Source organism: Anabas testudineus, chromosome 8 (genome assembly GCF_900324465.2).
Source record: "Anabas testudineus chromosome 8, fAnaTes1.2, whole genome shotgun sequence".
NCBI lineage: Eukaryota > Metazoa > Chordata > Actinopteri > Anabantiformes > Anabantidae > Anabas > Anabas testudineus.
Genome location: NC_046617.1, coordinates 10,705,018 through 10,723,026, shown reverse-complemented (window position 1 = coordinate 10,723,026; position 18,009 = coordinate 10,705,018). Strand labels below are relative to the sequence as shown.

General features: G+C 40.4%; 3 protein-coding genes across 6 annotated transcripts; 2 read left to right on the top strand and 1 right to left on the bottom strand.

Annotated features, from left to right (window-relative positions):
• Positions 1–105: 105 nt before the first annotated feature.
• Positions 106–1,880, top strand: snrnp25 (small nuclear ribonucleoprotein 25). The gene is made up of 5 exons (XM_026355809.1): positions 106–464; positions 1,054–1,144; positions 1,310–1,415; positions 1,514–1,588; positions 1,688–1,880. Exons 1-5 carry the CDS (start codon positions 258–260, stop codon positions 1,743–1,745), a joined length of 537 nt encoding a protein of 178 aa, XP_026211594.1. The 5' UTR covers positions 106–257; the 3' UTR covers positions 1,746–1,880.
• A 109-nt stretch (positions 1,881–1,989) lies between these two features.
• On the top strand, positions 1,990–5,139 carry LOC113159214. The gene is made up of 6 exons (XM_026355798.1): positions 1,990–2,077; positions 3,060–3,209; positions 3,352–3,522; positions 3,605–3,679; positions 3,919–4,066; positions 4,179–5,139. Exons 2-6 carry the CDS (start codon positions 3,068–3,070, stop codon positions 4,285–4,287), a joined length of 645 nt encoding a protein of 214 aa, XP_026211583.1. The 5' UTR covers positions 1,990–2,077; positions 3,060–3,067; the 3' UTR covers positions 4,288–5,139.
• Positions 3,405–17,026, bottom strand: mrtfbb (myocardin related transcription factor Bb). 4 transcript variants are annotated; one of them, XM_026355778.1, is made up of 14 exons: positions 16,791–17,026; positions 13,504–13,569; positions 12,170–12,225; positions 11,981–12,056; positions 11,521–11,742; positions 10,791–10,972; positions 10,335–10,469; positions 9,179–9,426; positions 8,741–8,870; positions 7,730–8,629; positions 7,049–7,159; positions 6,747–6,824; positions 6,591–6,651; positions 3,405–6,492 (listed from the first exon to the last, which is right to left on the bottom strand). In XM_026355778.1, exons 1-14 carry the CDS (start codon positions 16,888–16,890, stop codon positions 6,017–6,019), a joined length of 2,841 nt encoding a protein of 946 aa, XP_026211563.1. In that variant the 5' UTR covers positions 16,891–17,026; the 3' UTR covers positions 3,405–6,016. The 4 variants fall into 4 exon arrangements, with proteins under 4 accessions (XP_026211563.1, XP_026211554.1, XP_026211544.1 ...); XM_026355769.1 differs by having other exon boundaries at positions 6,747–6,827; positions 9,179–9,423; XM_026355759.1 differs by having other exon boundaries at positions 3,406–6,492; positions 6,747–6,827.
• Positions 17,027–18,009: the final 983 nt, after the last annotated feature.

Below are 18,009 nucleotides of genomic sequence, written 5' to 3'. Positions count from 1 at the left end.
TTTTACTGGTTAGTAAAATTATTAAGCAGTGTATGGATTTATTTACACGAAGAGGAACCGTATATAACGAGCTACATTGCTCCGCCGGTAGATAATCTGTGCTGAACACATTGTTTACTTCCATTGATTATCATACTTTTAAGATGAACTTGGTTGTGAGCAGTGTTTGTTAAATCCGAGTCTAATATTAAATTCTGTAGTTTCTTATAGTTGTTTACGTCGGACATTTGTTAGCTGAATGACTGTGGCGCCTGCTGATGGAGGAGCAGAGTCAGGACAGTGCTGGAGGAGGACCGACTGTGAAGGATGAAGAGGTGGAGGATGAAAACCTGACAGAGGCGACAGCTCCAGAGGCGGAGGAGGAAGATGAGGAGGCTCTTCCTCACTCAGAGATCCTGGATATTTTCGAAGAGGGCCTTGCTCGGCTTGTGCAGGATCCTTTACTCTGTGATCTGCCAATTCAGGTGTGCTGTGCCCCATAGAGAGTCTGTGATGGAAAAACCAAAAACACATACACATATAGATTAAGCACATTTGAATGCATTATACTGCATGTTGTACTTTCATTCCACTTCATTTATCAGCTTTAGTATCTACATTGCGGATGTAGATACTGCATTGTGACCACATTTACCAGCTGTAACGATACTAATGCATCAGTAATTCTAATGCAGTAATGTACTGTATGATGGTCTACCTTTGGTAGTTTGAACCTTTAATATGTAATTTGTTTTAGTTGTTTTGTTGAAATAGATGCTACTAAAGTTGAAAAGTTAACATTTTGAAGAAAAAAAAAAGTGTGTGTGTGTGTATGCATGTGTTTACATTCATATAATCACAAGAGAAAATGCAGACATTTACATTCAGAGGCCTGATTTGTTAATGACGATTAACCAATGATTAATCCATTTTCTGTTTATCAATCAATTAAGCATTTGTTTTAGCATTAATTAACATTTTATGTAGAACATTCACATTTTATGCCTCATTTTATTGATTAAGTTTGAATTAGAAACATGCTATACATGAACCTGAAGCGTGATCTATGTTTAGGTGACTCTGGAGGAGGTAAATTCCCAGATTGCTCTGGAGTACGGCCAGGCGATGACTGTTAGGGTTTTAAAAGCAGATGGTGAAATAATGCGTAAGTAAAAGGATTGTGCTGTTTTCCATGTTCTCCATGCATTCAGCTTGTGTTTTTTTTAATGTATTTTATTTAAAGAATGGCATCACCACAAGGATGTTTTTATATTTTTGTGTGTTTATAATTTTTTTATATACATTTTTGAAATATGTTTCTCCCCCTAAGCCATAGTGGTGGTCCAAAATGCTACTGTCCTCGACTTGAAGAAGGCCATTTCCAGATTCATGGAGTTGAAACAACAACGAGAAGGAGGTGTGAAACATATCAGCTGGTAAACACATGCACCCACACACAAACACGCATAAAAAATTATAGTTATTTATAATATTTTTATAACATTCTCACTGTTTCCTTTCTTTTTTTGTACAGGAGATATGTTTGGAGAACTTATCATTTAGTATTTCAAGGAGAAAAGCTTGACGATGACAAGATGAGGCTTAAAGAGTGAGTGTATGAAATTAAATTAAAATGATCACGTGGTTTAATTGTGATCTGCACTTTATAAATATTATTATTCATTTCTGAATGTGTTCATATTTTTAGCTACGGGATCAGGAACAGAGATGAAGTGACTTTCATGAAGAGACTGAGGAAGAAGTGAAAAACTGCAGCCAGCAGTTGTTGCATCAGGAAAAGAAACACCATTTCTAAATGTGCTGGTGCTGCCAGTTTCCCTTCCCAAGAACTAGAAATAATTAACTTGAAATATGTAATCTGTGTAATTGTTTGCAAATATTAAAACCATATTTTAATTTATATATGTGTGTTTTCTTGAGTTTGCATCTCATCAAGAGCATTTTCCTGCAGAGGTCAGTTGTAAACATAACCTGATGTGTAGGCTGTTTCCTGGTAGAAGTGAACAGAGCATGCTCTTGTTATTCTAGTTTGAATTTTACCAGAACAGGACACACTGGAAGCAGCTCAGGAAATTTGGTAACAGTATTCTCTTTATTATAATATTATTCTGTTTGATATAGTGGAATCAACACGGCACACTTTATTTACTTTATTTTGTTTACATGCTGTAAAACATGTTTGCGATTGTTAAGTAGTGTTTTCATTTGATACGGTGTAGTAATGTAATGTGCAGTGCCGTTACTTGCCGAAGCACACATGACATCTGTGTTATCAATGGGTTATTTGAAAGTCAGCATTTATCAGGTTTAAAATTTTGTTTTGGTTGTTTTGCTCAGCATTAAAACATTTAATTCTAAACTGCTGTAGAGATTTGCAAATACTTCTTAAAAAACAAATCATAGTTTTGTATTTAATGTTGTATTTATAAACAAACAACATGTTAAATAGTGTTATTTTTTATATGAACCTAAAGACTGTTGTAGCAAACAGCCACTGTTACAGAGAGCGGTGAGCGACCTCGCTTTTTCTTTGAGTCAACTTTTGATGACACTTATCTGTTTGTCTAATGTAAAGTATTATTTACAATTTAGAGATGTAGAGCAACACTCACTTGTGTAATTCAGTCATAAATGGGTAACTTCCATGACAGCAACCATACATGACAATAGAACTTTTATTTTATTTTATTTTTTATTAAATATAATAGAAATTCCTCTGTGTGTGCCATCCTTGTGGAACCTGCCTGTAAATAAATTGTTCTCTTTTCAAAAGAATTTTAAGCGGAAATTGTCCAAAAAGAATAAACCTGCAGTAGAAACCAATTCAAAGACTTTGTACAAATGTGGACATGAATACATATATATAATATTATAACTAGAAAACATGATGAATTCTGTTTTCTTCTTTCATTTTAATTATAAATTTCCACTCTATATACATATGCTGTATAAATATACATCTGCTTTTATTTATAGAACATTTCGCACACTAACAAGCAGAAACACAGTAAACACAGACTGAAACAAAACAGCTCTAAGCTAAATACAATCCTTTTCAGTGTTGACCATGACTTCCTCAGACAGCGATCTGAAGACAATGTCCACGGAGTTAAAACATCTCTCACTTAAAAGGAAACAGCTTCTGGAAAGGAAAAAAATCCTCTGCATATTTCAGGAATTGAGAAACCGCACTGAATTTGGACAAACAGGTGATGTATGACAGATAGAATGAAAGGTATTTCTAACCGAAAATGAGGCGAATATTCTGCACTTTATAAGTATTTTACTTATTATACACCAATAGCAGTTATTCCTTAGTATCTGAAATGTGGTGTCATTGTTTTCTTTCAGAGGAAGCAGCCTCAAATCAGCAAGAGATTAGAAGCATAGATGACAAACTGAAAGAACTGAGTGAAAGGAAGGCTGAACTCCAGAAAAGTTATGACGCCATCCTCGGTGCTAAAGAAACTACAGAAACTAAAGAAACTAAAGAAACTAAAGAAACCAGAAATAGCATCAAACGTGAGTCCAATAAAATGCAGCAAATGAGCACATCAATCGTACTTTTCCATACTTTTCTAACCACCTCTTTCTTCTTTGTTAGAGGCCGCTGCCACATCCTGTCTTCCTGCTTCTGGCTCGAATATCTTCTATGTTGAGCCTCCACCTACTATCCCTGGTGAGCCACTGATGCAAAAGTGCTTATTTTATTGGTTCAATTTGGTTATAGTGTCTCCAAATAGTACAACATACACAGAGAACACTTCTCTCACGAAAACACACGTAGCTGTCACTTTTAGACATGCATCGGGCCTCTATCCTGCACAGCCATTTTGGATAATATAGACCAACATTGTTTTTCTTTTCTTGTAGTTTTAGATTAATATTGAATCGAAAGGGTTTTTTTTCTCATCACAGCCCCAAAAGTGATTCTGGATGTGGAAAACCTTCCACCACATCCATGCAGGACGCAGTGTCCAGAGTGCCAGCAATTCATCATGACAGAAACCTTCACCAGTATCAGCAGTGTGACGTGGCTGGTGTGTTTCATGACAGCTTTGATTGGGTATGAAACACATTCCCCTTTCTCCTAGGAAATGATTTGCATGAAAATATTATCAGACCTTGTTGGACCTGTTGGTATTCATTTTATTTGCTTCCTGTTTCTTCTTTTGCAGGTGCGTGGCTGGTTGTTGCCTTATCCCCTTCTGCATGGAAAGGTTCAAATCCATTACACACAGATGTCCTAAGTGTCGAACACCCATTACAACCATTAAAAAGCTTTGAGGAAAAAAGAAAATGTGGTTGAAGATTGAAGATCAGACGAAAAGAACATCAGGCCTAATGGTACATGGGCATTTCAGCAGCATGGTTCTCTTAAATGCGAGAGGGTTTTCACCAATCCTTAACTCCATCCTGCAGAATGCACAGAATAAAGCTGGTGGTTAAAGTGTAACTACAACATTTAGGCACCGTCATTTGGTTTTAATAGTGCACAAGTCAGAAAGGACATGTGCTGCTGAACTGCATAGACTGACATTGTACATTGATGTGTGTTATATTAGATTTGTAGGACAAACTAATGTTTCACTGAACTAAAAGATGAATGTAATTGTAAGCATACTGCAAACTTGTGTGAGAGCTCTCTAGAAAGCCTTATAAATATGGCGAGCCAAGACTACTGTTCCCAAATAGTCTGTGTATTTACAAAATGGCTCACATGTTTGTATAAAAAGCAACAGAAATACACAATGTGTAAAATATATAGCATACAATATATGCATGTTTCTTTGAGTTGAGTTATACTATTATAGTAAAGAAAGAATATTTTTCAGTCCAGCGCATAATCTCTGTTAAACGGTGACAGTGGCAGTTAAATGAGGCACTAAGGTACTGACATAATAAAGTTGTCAATCTCATAAGTCCTCTTCAAAATAGTTCTTCAGCATTCAGATGTGTTTTGTCAGCATTACTCCAGTGAATCCCTATAATTCAACAAACTGTTCCAATGAACTCACATTGTTTCCAAGACACTATCCTATCAGGTCATATTTTCCAAAACAGTTGTGACCAGCAGGTGTCACTACAACAGAAGTTTAGTGCATTAAGCTTTTTTTTCTTACTTTCCTTATTTTTTTTTTTTAAAAATGGGGCAAAAACAAATGAGTATGAGTTTGTGTGTCTATGTGTAGAGAAAAAAGTCTCATATTCCACTTGCTGAACAAACTACAGTAAATAACCAAAACACAATTTTAGCCACGTACAAGCTGGTCAGCTGTACTTTAAAGCAGTCAATGATGTTCAAAGAGCAGTTTGTTATTATTCACGCTTGTGATCTGAACTACAGCAAACTACTGTTTTTAAGTTCAAGAAATTACAGGTTGTACAAAAAACACATTCATTATACTGGACACAGAGCAGAGAGAGTCCATCTCCTGGTTTATAACACTGAAACACAAAATTTGGCAGAAATTCTGTCATAACTTCTAGACAGAAAGTAATTTCAGAAGGAAGCGTTCTGCAGATAGCAGTTTGCTTTCATAGTGCTTATCTTTCCAAGACAGGGTGCTGTGAACTAGCTGCATGCAGAGTTTGTCCACGTTTTCCTGTTCTTTCTACTATGATCACAGTCAATACAAAAAGGTACATTCATAAAGATCAGAGGACAAACATGAGTAGAAGCTTGATAGCAAAACAGCAACATAACCTAAGAGTGAAAGCTTAGAAGATGCCTCAGCTGTGAGCTCAAACTGCCAGTACCAGTCCTACTTTATGTTAGTCTCCCCAGATAATCAGAGGGCTTAAAAACCTCAAAGGAAGCAATGCAGCCACTTCTAAAATGACAGTGTGTGCTTCTATTATTACTGGCTTGATTTATCTGGTCAAAAAGTAAAACTGAAACAAACATCCAACGGCTTTCATTCTCCCATGGAAATAAAAAATGATCCTCCACTGCATTAAAAAGTATGTTTATCAGAAATGTCCTGACAGGTGTAGGAATTTACCCTGACAGCACTCATTCCCAGTTCAAGTGCAGCTCATGAGAGTCCAAGAAGTCAGAGGAGAAGATGCCCACTGGTGTCGACATGTCCATGGGGTTGACCCCCTCTCCCGGCGCAGACAGAGTAAGGTCCAGCCAATCCATATTGTCCATGTTGGTGCTATTCAGGGTCAAAGCAGGGGGAGGTGTGTTTTCATTAAAGTCCTCTTCCATGCTGACTAAGGGTGAGTGTAACTCCTCCATCAGCTTCAGTGATTGGGCCTCTGTGTCAGCGTCCAGCGTTCCACCCAGGAGCGTGCTCAGCTGCGTGTCAGAAGTCAGGGCTGCCAAGCTGGTTGAGGGGTTGAAGGGTGCAGCAGGCAGCTGGGCCACTTGCACCACCGGTGGAGGCCGGGATAAAACTGTGTTGATAGGAAGGGTGGTTACACTCGCTGTCACAGGGAGAGGCTTGTCCAGGTTGGATGGATCCTGTCTCAGAAAGGGGAAGATCTCTGGAAAACAAGGGCAGAACATGAAGTGTGAGAATCTAAAAATCTTTTTTGTCTTATTTTAATTTTCTGGAACAAAAAAGAAAATCCGTATTTCTCACCACCGCTCTCAATCAACACATCAAACAGGTCGTCCATCTGCTGACTAGCTGCACTGGGAGCCTGCAGAGATAAAACAGTGAATGTTTCAGTGGCTATAGTAACAATTTAAGGACATGGTGTAGTAAAGAGGGCTATTCAGTGCTATTAGTTATCACCTGAACAGCTGATAGCATGCTGCGTGTCTGTTTAACTGCATCCTCATAGCGAGGAGGGTCTTTGCACTTTGACACTTGCTGCTGCAAGAAAAAAAGGTGGTTGTCTGAGATGTGGAGACTATTGAATGGGGAAAGACAACTGTCCATTACACCAAATGAAAAACAGGATACATCAGATACAACCCATTCAGATGCAGTTGCTTAAATTACCTTTAAAATATAATTGGATTGGATACAGGATTTTTAAAAATAACTATTAGAAAGTGCTAAAATCAAAACCAGAAAAAATAATCCTCCTGTACCTCATTCATAGGTCTTTTAGGGATGACTTGGCTAGTGGAGGCTCCTGCAGGATGTCCACTGACTGGGAATGTGTTGAGTAGATTTTGTGATGTGGTTTCTGTTCTCCATGTCTGCAGAGGAAATTAGACAAGTTAGCACAGAGGCACGCGTAAATGAATGCTTTAACGCAATCGATGTGGGTAAAATACTTTCTGATACATGTAAGGGAACGTAGTATATTCCAGCACACACTGTGTGTTTAAATTACAAAGCAGCTGTCTTTAAACTGAATTGCTTTGGCCCCTCTTCAGCTGAAGCGTCGCCCCCACTGCTATGTTGGTTAACTTATGTGTGTACTGAGCTGAAACCATGTTTCCACAGGCCTTCTTTTGATGTGAGGTCAAGATTTCACCACTCGCCGAGGCCTGTTATTACTGTGGCAACAAGGAAGATGCATTACCCATGGTAGGATATATTTGATTGTTAGAGAGAAAAAACGTGATATATGATGTATTAGGAAGTGCCATCAAAAACACGGCACCACATTTATGACGTGCAACGTGAATTTACTGCACAGAAGTTCGAATGAATGATTTCAGGTGCACATAGACTTCATGTACGGGTTGTAATACAGTTGATAGTGGTGACTAATAAACAAACAGGTCAAAGCTGTCTGTGCACACAGCAGTTTGTTTTCTTACCTTTGTCAGTGGCTGACTGTGAGTGCTGCATCGCTGCTGCTGTAACACTGCTGAGGCCTCTATTTTCAGTGGCACCTGTCCAGAGGTCTGGATGAGGCTGCTGACATTAGTGTGTAATTTGATGCCACTGCCGGGGAGCTGGATACTGACTACTGAGCCGGGACTGGATGCGGTTAGTAGGAGCTGAGATCCGACCTGAACAGACTGCAGCGTTTGAGGCTGCTTGATAGTCTGATGGCTGATGATGAATTGACTTGGAGGAGCTAAGTGGCTCTGATCTGTAGCCTCCTCCTGTTTGACCAGCACAGCACCTCCAGTTTGATCAGAGCTAGAGGATACTAAGCAGTTTGAGGGGGACTTGTTCTCCTCTTTGACTTGGATGGGATCAGGGGGGCTGAGCCGAGGTGGAGACTCTCCTTGCTGACTTCTTTTCTCCCCTTCCAGCTGCATCTTCAGCTCCTCCACCAGCCTCTGCTCCTGCTCCAGCTTCCTCATCAGTTCCTCAATCTGAAGCTCCTTCTCATGCAGACGTTTGTCCTTTTCAGAGACTTTCTCATAAGACCTCTCCTGTGTGGAAAACTCCTGCAGAGATCTTTGAGAGAAGGTCGAGCTGGGAGCAGAATGAGCTGGAGACACAGCATCTGAAGGTTTTGCTGGACTGTCAGCCATACTACCATCCTCTATGCCCAGACTGGACACTTTGGAGGCAATAGGGGACACGGGATGAATTAACTTAATTTTTTCAGCCCATGAAGCTGGTTTGACAGCTGTTGTCTCCATGGCGGCAGCGGTCTTGATGTTAGAGGTCTCCTGATACAACTTTAACCTCTCTATCAGATCTGTCTTAGTCCCAGAAACAGGCAAAGACCTGAACTTCAGTTCCATTTTCAGCTCAGCAACCTATAAAGATAACAAGCTATCATAGAGCATCTCTCAACCATTTGCCAGGGCTTCTCTGATGCATGCATGAGGAGCACATAATCAAATTATGTGCAGGCAGGACAGGGTTACCTTCATCTCATCCAGATTAGCTGGTAAATGGTCCAGCTTGCAGGCCGTCTGAGTGTGGTGGGGCTTCACAGGGGGGGATGCAGCATCTTCACTTAGAACAGTGGAAGAAGTGGCTTGTACCTCAGTTGTTCTGTTAAAAAAAGGGAGTGCAGGGAATCTTTTCTATTATCCAAGGTTCACAATCAGCAACATCTGTACTGATAGCTATTGGCAGAAACAGCGGCTGTGTTTGAACATTTAAAATACCAAGCTTCACTTTTTCTAAAATCTTTGTGGGACATTAATAAAGGCAACACCTGTACTCAAGTGTTGTTTCAGCAAGTTAAGTAACAAACTCAACACAAGGTTTTAAGCCCGTATGAAGGTAGGCTGAGGGTGAGCAAAATCCTATCTCTGGCTGTGTAAAAGCAGTGTTTGTGCTGCTGAATGAAGCCGTACTTGAGTGTGACAGGCAGGACACCGTGGTAGTTGTACTGTTGCTGTTGCTGGTTTAAGATCTGGAGCTGCAGGAACTGCTGTTGCTGCTGCAGCAGGCGGGCATAAGCAGAGTCCATTGGCACTTCATTGAGCTCCTGCTTCTGGTCTGGAGGAATGTACTGATGGTACTTCAGTTTTTTCACCCGCGGTTTGGGCTCTTTGCTCTTTTTGCTGCGGCTTTTGTCGCCGGGTAGCTTGTGCAGGCTCTGCTGCAGAGAACAACACAACAAAGAAAAGGGGCATGTTAAGACCTGAGAAGACCATCTGGAGGATATCTGATCACAGCGACTGATCTCACTCCAGTTTATCAGGGAATACAGCGAGCACTGCCAGTACCAACACTGCAAGCTTTGGAACTGATACTGGATTTTTATAGCTTGAAGCGCTGAGGTGGAACATTGTTCTAACACCCGATGAGAACTGCAGGATGAGGAAACGAGTAGTGGAAATGTGACCCTTATTGTTTTACCACCTGCAATTACAGGATACACATGAAAATGACTTGGCATAAGAGCAGCAGGTCCTAACTAAATCAGAAACTCAAGCTGGGTTAAGCAAGCACGCCCTTCAATTTGTCAAAGGTATTCCTCTATCGTATTCCAAGTGAGGCAGAGTTCATCTTATGCTTGGAGGATGCCTGGAATATGATAAATGCACAAGTTATTGCTTCTCTCTCGTCCTTTGATATTTGGCTTAGAATTTATCCAGCCTGAGTGAGGAGGGCCAGTCTGTCACTGGAGCCTAATAGAAGACAAACTGAGGCCGGCACAGATTAAAGTCCGAGGATTTATGAAATGACTTCAAACCCTGTTGTTCTTTGAACTGGATTTGACTTGGGTGAATGCTGCTACATGCTGACTCCTCACTTATTCAATGTGACTTTCAGAATAATAAAACATGTATTTGTTTCTTCCAACATCCCTCATTGCATTTCTAAAGAACAACAACAACAATAGAGGAATTATAAACTACACTTAAAAAGACAGCAGTCACTGCTGATAAAGTTGAACAAGTAGAAGTAAGAGACAAGTATATTAGTAAGAATGATTTTGGTAAAAGGTTGAGCTGTAAAATACATAAATAAAATAATAAAAAATAAAGTAAATAAAAATCTCACCTTCACAAGAACTGGCCCTGGAGCGACAGTGGTAACTGGCTGAGGTGTAGATGTCTGTGGGTTGCCTTGTTGCTCATTGATAGAAACAAGGTTAACTAAATCTGAAGTGAACTGCGAATTAGGTTGAGGGGAGTGCTGAGAAAAGCAGAGATAGAGAGAAAGCACATGATCCATTCAGTGAGAACACTGAAGCCTGTTCGTCACCTCAACTGAAACAGAATAACCAAAAACAGGTGCATAAGCACATAATTCAAGAATGTAGTAATATGACAAACTACGACAAATGCATTTTACACAGGTGGTACACTCTATGTGCATATAGCTAATTAACTTTTAGTTTTTCTAAAATTCTAGCAGTGCCATCTTTTAAAACAAGGAATGTTTCTTATATGCATACATATAGTTTTAAAAGACCACTATTTTTATAAATACTAATGGTTCAAGGTGTTGGCGTACCTGTATGGGAGAGTTTAACTGAGAGGAGGTGGAATCTGCCTCAGTCCCTCCAGACTCCCTTGGAGAAGCTGAGGTAGAGCTGGGAGTTTCCCAGCTAGCAGGCTGCTCTGGTGATAAGGCGTCACTGTTGTCCTCATCGAACTTGTAAACATCTGGTGTCTTAGGGTAGTTTGCCTTGTCACCTATGAGGCCAGTATTACAGGAGCCGTCACTTTAATGCACACATAACAATACAGTAGAGATTAATATGTACTTTGAGCTTAAAGGAAACATCAGCATAGTTCACACTTTAGTTAGTGTGTTACCATGGTATTACATATTAATTACAAAGTACAGCTGATGCCGATGACAATGCCCTTGGTTTTGCAGGTAGGCATTGGACAAGTTGAAATTTTGACCTGAATGAAGGCACTGGAGTGATGACCAATGTGATTACAACTCATCCTGAGAGTTAGATTTAACGCTGGTATTAAATGTTACGGCAGCGAAATAAACTGAAATGTGAGCATTTTTATGGCTCTGAACAAAATATATGAGGATCAACAAAATTTCAGCTTCAACATTTGGGTTTCATTTTCTCACAAATTTCTGTATAAAATATAAGGGTAATACATCAAACAGTTGTTGGGAACAGTTAGTACAGGATAATACATGCATAAATCCTGATGGGTTTTTAGGTGAGGGCTAGTTTCTCAATTCCAGATAGAGGTAGGCAAGAAAACTGACAGACCTTTCTTATTGCAGGCTTTTGATGTCTCTAACACTGACGCGCTACAGTCGTCGCTGGACTCAGCTTTCTTGTTGTTTGAAAGTGGTGAACTGTGAAGGATGTTCTTCTCCACCAAGTCCATGGGTCCAGGCCTCTGGGCAATCTTCTCATTGAGATCATCAGCCAGTCTGGCCCTCTTCAGCTTCATCTGTGTGGCCTGCAGGGAGGGCTCGGCCTGTGTCTCTGATAAACACACGTAAGATCTCTATCAATGATCTGGCCAGCATCAGGCAGCCTCTGAACCGTTAGTCACAGTGACTCAATGCGCTCTTAGACGGACCTCACAAAGACATTTATTTGGTTATAACGTTGGAAAGCAAATTATAAATGGCAATAAGTGCAAACACATGAATAACCCTTCCTTTTCACCTCCCTTATCTAGATGTTGCTATCCAGTAAGAACACACGGATGGATGAGTACCTTGTAGGATGTGCATACGGACCAGCTGAGAGCGGTCAGGTCTGCTGCAGAGTTTGTGCTTCAGGAAGTTTCCAGTCTGTTAAGAAAACGACATGTTTAGAAATGTTACAGATATATAACTCAGATGTAATATAACAAAATCACAATGAGCAGCAGTCTGCCGATATCAGCTGTCAGCTGATAACTTACCCTGGCTCTCTCTAGGCTGCGAATCTGCTCATGAAAGGCAGCAGGTGTTTTCAGAGCTGTGGAAAATTAAATCAACAACATCCATAATGTCATCACATACTTCCAGTCACAACATATCCCTACACAAACAAGTAGTTCCCCACTTTGTAAAGCCCCCACAACTTCTGTTTTCTTTTTGTTTTTTTTTTACTATTTCTATTTCCCTTTGTCTTTATGTATCACATTTAGATTTAGAGTTTAAAATTAGGGAAATCTAGCAGCAAAAAGTTCAACTCAAACCACAGTAAACCGTGAAACAGCTGTAAACACCCTGAAATAAAAAATTAATGAGAGAAAAACAACAAACAGTTTAAGATGTGCCTGGATGGGGTTAAAACCACTTTCTATATTACAGATGAAAAAACGTTTCATATCGTTATTTTCATGTGTTTTGTCTTTGTTGTTCTGCTTGAGTGCAACACTAATAATAAGCAGAAGTTCCTGGGAGTCAAACAGGAAGTGTCAGCTTTACTGATTCAAGCTGAGAGATGGTTCCACGCAGAGAGTCATCCCGCTTTAGGCGCTCACCGACTAGTCACCTCTGAGATGATGAACACAGCTTAGTGTAATGTGATGATAAGGACACTCTGATGAGTGTGTCAGAGAAGCTAAAGCAAAACATTCCTGCTTGTCGCTGAACCTCACCGCATACCTACAATGTAGCCTATTAGAGTGCTTTAGTGAAAAGTAGCCTGGGAGGCTTGTGTGCATGCCTGGCCAGGCCACAGAGGGGGCAAATGACCTCCACTGAAGGCTCAGTCGCTGACTCATGCAGCTGTGTGGAGCCAGAGAGGAGCTGAAAACCTGACGACAGGAGGTTTTGTAAGTGATCAGCATAATTCTGTCACAGATTCAGCTAGGCTTTTATTACCATTGCTCTTAATATTGATATCGCACTAGTTTATTGTTTGGCTGTTTCTGTCTCTGTGCCATTTCCATCTTGTGTTTACCAAAGCACACTGATGCAACTATCAGGAGGACTAGAGTAAAGCTCACACTTACACAGATGATAAACACACTAATTTATGTGCAGATAATGTGGTTAAGCCGCTCACAAGATTGAATAACACAGCACGTGATGAGTGGTGGAAGAAGGACTCAAGTTTTCTTAAAAACATAGTGAACACAGTATAAACACTGTGTGTCAAACAAAAGACTGTAAACTGTAAATAATTGAGTTTTTCAGGTACTGCTTAAGCACAGAGCCTGAAGAATAAGATGTGTAACTGTACAAACACTTAGGATGTGGACTGTCAAAGAGTGGAAAACAGTTAGAGGAGAGTCTGAGTACTCACGGGGCATGATGCCTTGCTCCACAAGCTGCTCTCGAGTTCTCCTCTGCTGCAGACAGAGCTGGAGGACTGTAGGAGTGCAGAGACACAGACGCCAGAGTTGAACATTAACCATTCAGATCCAGCTCGACCAGCTAACATTGACTTTAAAGTGTGAAACCTTCCAGACTTCACACTGAACACAGTACTTAGCTTATTATTTCTCTATTAATGTGTCACCCAATAGGCCTGACAATAAACCCTGTTCACCACACTGGCAACCTCTTGACTTCCTGCATGGTTTGTTAATAGTGCAGGATGTTTTACAAAAGCTAGACTTAAACAGAGATACGCCACTGGCTGATTTCACATGAGAGTCAATAACTTTGTGTAGGATGCAAATGCAGTTAAATAAAGTAACTACAGTACAGCGTGCAAACACTCTCTTTGTGTGTACTTGTAGAACTTTGTAGAAACGCTGGAGGAGGCTCCATGAAAAGAGTCAAGTGAGTAACGTCTGTCAATAAATTGTTTTTAAATTGTAACTGTAATAGTTAAGAAGTGATCAGTGACGTCACTGTGAGACATCAAAGCCCTATCTACCAACAGAAACGGTTGAGTGTTGCATGCAGACTCCACGTACAGTACTTGACCTCAGTCCTCAGCGCTGTTTTCCCATCAATATAAACGTTAGTAAGATCTGAGTTTAAACATTTATAAACAAGTGAGCTCGGACATGTTATTTCAGAGGAATAACACGGCTCCATGCAGAAAAAACAACAACAACAAAAAAAAACCAACAGAAGAAGAAGGTGATGGGTGATGGTGACGAATGACGCGAACTGTGAGGTACATGTGGCCCTTATCATCACCGCTGGAGTGAAGAGAGGCTAGTTTAGACAGATCTAATTCAGTGAAACAGCTACTCCGACGCACACACACACAACACACACACACACACACACACACACACCAGACCTGCTAAACTCTCCTGGGAAAGGCGCTGCGTCTGAACAGCCCTCTGTGACTCACTCTAGCAAAAATAAACTGGGCAGCTGTGAGAACAAGGCCTGGGAACCATGAAATTTGGGGGTTGTTAAGGGGATGGGATCTCCAGTTGTATGCAGAACTGAGGGGACACTCACAGGCTTGTACTGGTGGGCAAGGGAACACAAAGTGACAAGAGCCAAGGCAAAGGGTGGGGGGCCGAGTCCACTCTCACAACAGAGCACAAACTCTGGGGCAGAGAACACAGTGTGCCTGCCCTGCCTTCTCTGTTTCCTATTACAAACCCAGGCCACAGGAGTTATGGTCAGCCTGAGACAGATCATTCCAGGAGATTGTGAAAAATTGCCATAGGTTTGTCTTAATATTTAGATCCACTGTGACTTGGAGAACAGGCCACAAGCAAGAACATTTATGAAGGTATATTACTACATATCAATAAGAGCTGCCTCAGAGCACTGGAAAAAAAAAGTGCAGTTTAATCACATCATCACAACGGGGGTACACCTCATGCCCAGGGTCCTACTGACTTTGTGTCATCTTGTGTTCAACCTGAACCCTGGCTAACCTCTCTCTGATGCAAACTGGCTCTGCCTCTCCTGCTCACCAGCAGAGTGTAAACAGAGATTGTAGAGAAACACAGAGAGAGGGCTCTGCTGAAATCCCTCGCTGCTGATGTAATCTCTAATCTCAGACCCATGTTGCATCCCTGGGGGTCTCCCATCGGACCTCTTTATTTTATTCAGTTTTCTTTGCACAAATAAAACAGTGTTTAGTGTGGCTACTGATATTTCCTATCTAGCCAATGGTGAATTTATCATAGAAACAAACTGACACTGGGTTATGTTTACTTTGCTGTTATTAATACCAAATACTTTAAACAGCCTCCCTTTTTAACAAACATTAATGTCCCTGTAGCTAGAGACAGACTAAAATACATCTGAATATACAGAATAAACCGGTTTAGTAAAAACACGATTTGTGTGTATAGTGGCTTATGTAGCTGCATTTCATTTTATTACTTTAATTTGTGGAAAAAATGTCCACTTGAACGTAATTAAATTAAATAATTAATAATAAATTAAATAATTAATAATTAAACAGCATTTCATTTTTCAAAGGGTCTATAAACATATTAGTTTGTCCTCATATTCAGCAAAACAGGAAACGTATTAACAAGACATAAACGCCACAAGGTAAACAGTTGCTACATGACGGTAAAATACTGCTGCTGAAAACAGGATTTAAAATATGTCTAACTTCAATATCAGTGTAAAATAATTTGATCTAACTCACACAGTTTTGAGCTTAGTAGTAGTATTATTGTTTTTCTTAAAGTAAACTAGTCTGGGTTGAAGCCAGAAACACAGTGATGAGTAAACACACAAGTTTACTTCCCCTAAGTGGGTGTGTCCCCCAAATGTTGGCAAACTGCTCTGTGCTTTGTGTGAAAGAATCATATTTAATCAGGTCATTAATAACAATGGCATTTAAATGTCAGAAACGATTGAGTGGTTTACTTCTTGCACACCACATATATTCATTATTTTACGCTTCCGTCATTTGTGTTGTTGTTGTATGTATCCTGATACAATAATAGTATCTCTACATCATTATTGTACATCAACATGCAGCCTGTGACTTCCGAAATGTTACCATAAGTAAAAGAGCTACATAATCTAGTACAGAATCTAACAGCAGTGGTTTCATCACTAAAAGACGGCCGTGTTGCACTGACCAACATCCCCCAAACTCAGGTCTAATTAAACAATTGCAGATAAATGCGAACCAGGAAGATTGAAAACATGACAGAATTTGATTCCTGACCAGCAGCATATCTGTGTAATGCACTTCATCTGAATGAAGCTCATTGTGTGTACTTACATTACAGACGTGAATTCATGCTCATATTATGTGAGGCAAAACCGCATCCTATTTGAACAGAGTGCCAATATAAACATAAGCTGTATAAGCCGATGAGTATTCTCTTCTAAATCTGTCTCGCAGACTCCGACTGTTTTTCTAGACCGAATTTGATTTATTATCCATTACAACACAATAGCCTCTTCTGTCAGAAGGATGCTTGGCATGAATCATTGTGATGAGTTTTACTGTTGCCCTGTCATTTCCTGTTACGACTGTGTCTACATCACTCCAACCCCCTGCTGCTGCTCCCAGCATCAGACAAAGTTCCCAAAAACAAACAAACAAAAAAACTTTGTGTTTAATTTATGCAGATATCAATTTAAAACAAAAAAGAAAATGCATGCAGTTCCGAAAAGAAAAACAAAAGTAAGGAAAAGCACCTGATTTGAATTTACCCCTGCAGATGGAAGGGGTCTCCACATCAAGGCAGGCCATAGAGGACAGTGGTGGTTTGCTTGGTGGCCAAGTCTGGAGTCCCATGGAGTGATGAGGCCAGTGAGGAATGGGGGAGTCAGGGAGAGAAAAGATCCAGCTCTAAGCGAACGACAGCTGGCTCTGAGAGCTGCACGCAGTCCCTCCTCTCTGGCTCTGTGCTGGCCTCAGCGGAGAAAGTGTGTGCGCGTTTAGTGTGTGTGAGTGCTCAGTCAACGTCACGACTGGAGGAGGGAACACAGAGCAGCTCGAGTTAACCCTCGCCAGGTCACAACTCACAGAAGTCTCATCAGACTATGACATAAAGCCCCGGAGAACTTTGTGGGCTATTATTTGGTAATAGTCAAAATCTCTTGGTTTGAGTAAATTCACTTAGCAGGAGAGCAAATCTACTGGTGCACGATACAGAGTTGATGAAAATAAGCTGTTGGGAATTTTGATTGGGCACATGTCCATGAGAAACAGCACAAGTGTTTTTTTTCTCAAGAAGTTTCTTAAAACTAAATAGTCCGTAGGGAAATGGGAGCTTATCTTTAAACATTCTTTGATGATTAGTTCTGAGGTTTTCATTGTTGTTTACCAATGCAACACATCTGATTTATAGATTCTCAGCAACCCCAACTTGTGTGGCTATTTATTGAAAACCTGAAAGGTGACAAGAGCCAAAAGAATGCTGTTGCTAAAATGTGCTTAGTAGTGGTTTACAATGGTGGTTAGATGTTCCCTGATGAAAACACACTAACAGGAAATGAGATAAAAGGGAAATACACTAATTCTGGTGAGCTTTCTGAATTTCAGCAGCTCCAGGAGGGCTGGTTAAAATATATGTCACAGCGTAAGAGCAGACATCTGCTCCCACAGAATATCAGATGTCAAGGTGAAGATGCAGATGTTCTCAGTCCTCTAGTTGTTTCCTGGTGTGCATGAACAGCACAATGCATGCTGGGAAGGACCAGACTGTTGGAATAATAATGTTGTGACGCTTGAGATCAGCAGGGGAAACATGGAAATGATGAAGTGAATGCGACCAGTACAGTCAGGCACAAATTGTTACGACAGCTCACTCCTGGGACCGAATAATTGTGAACAACAAGATCATAAAAAAAAATATGGGAGAGCAGTAGGAATGTGGAAAAACATCTTTCCGCATGTCACACTGTTCTTGAA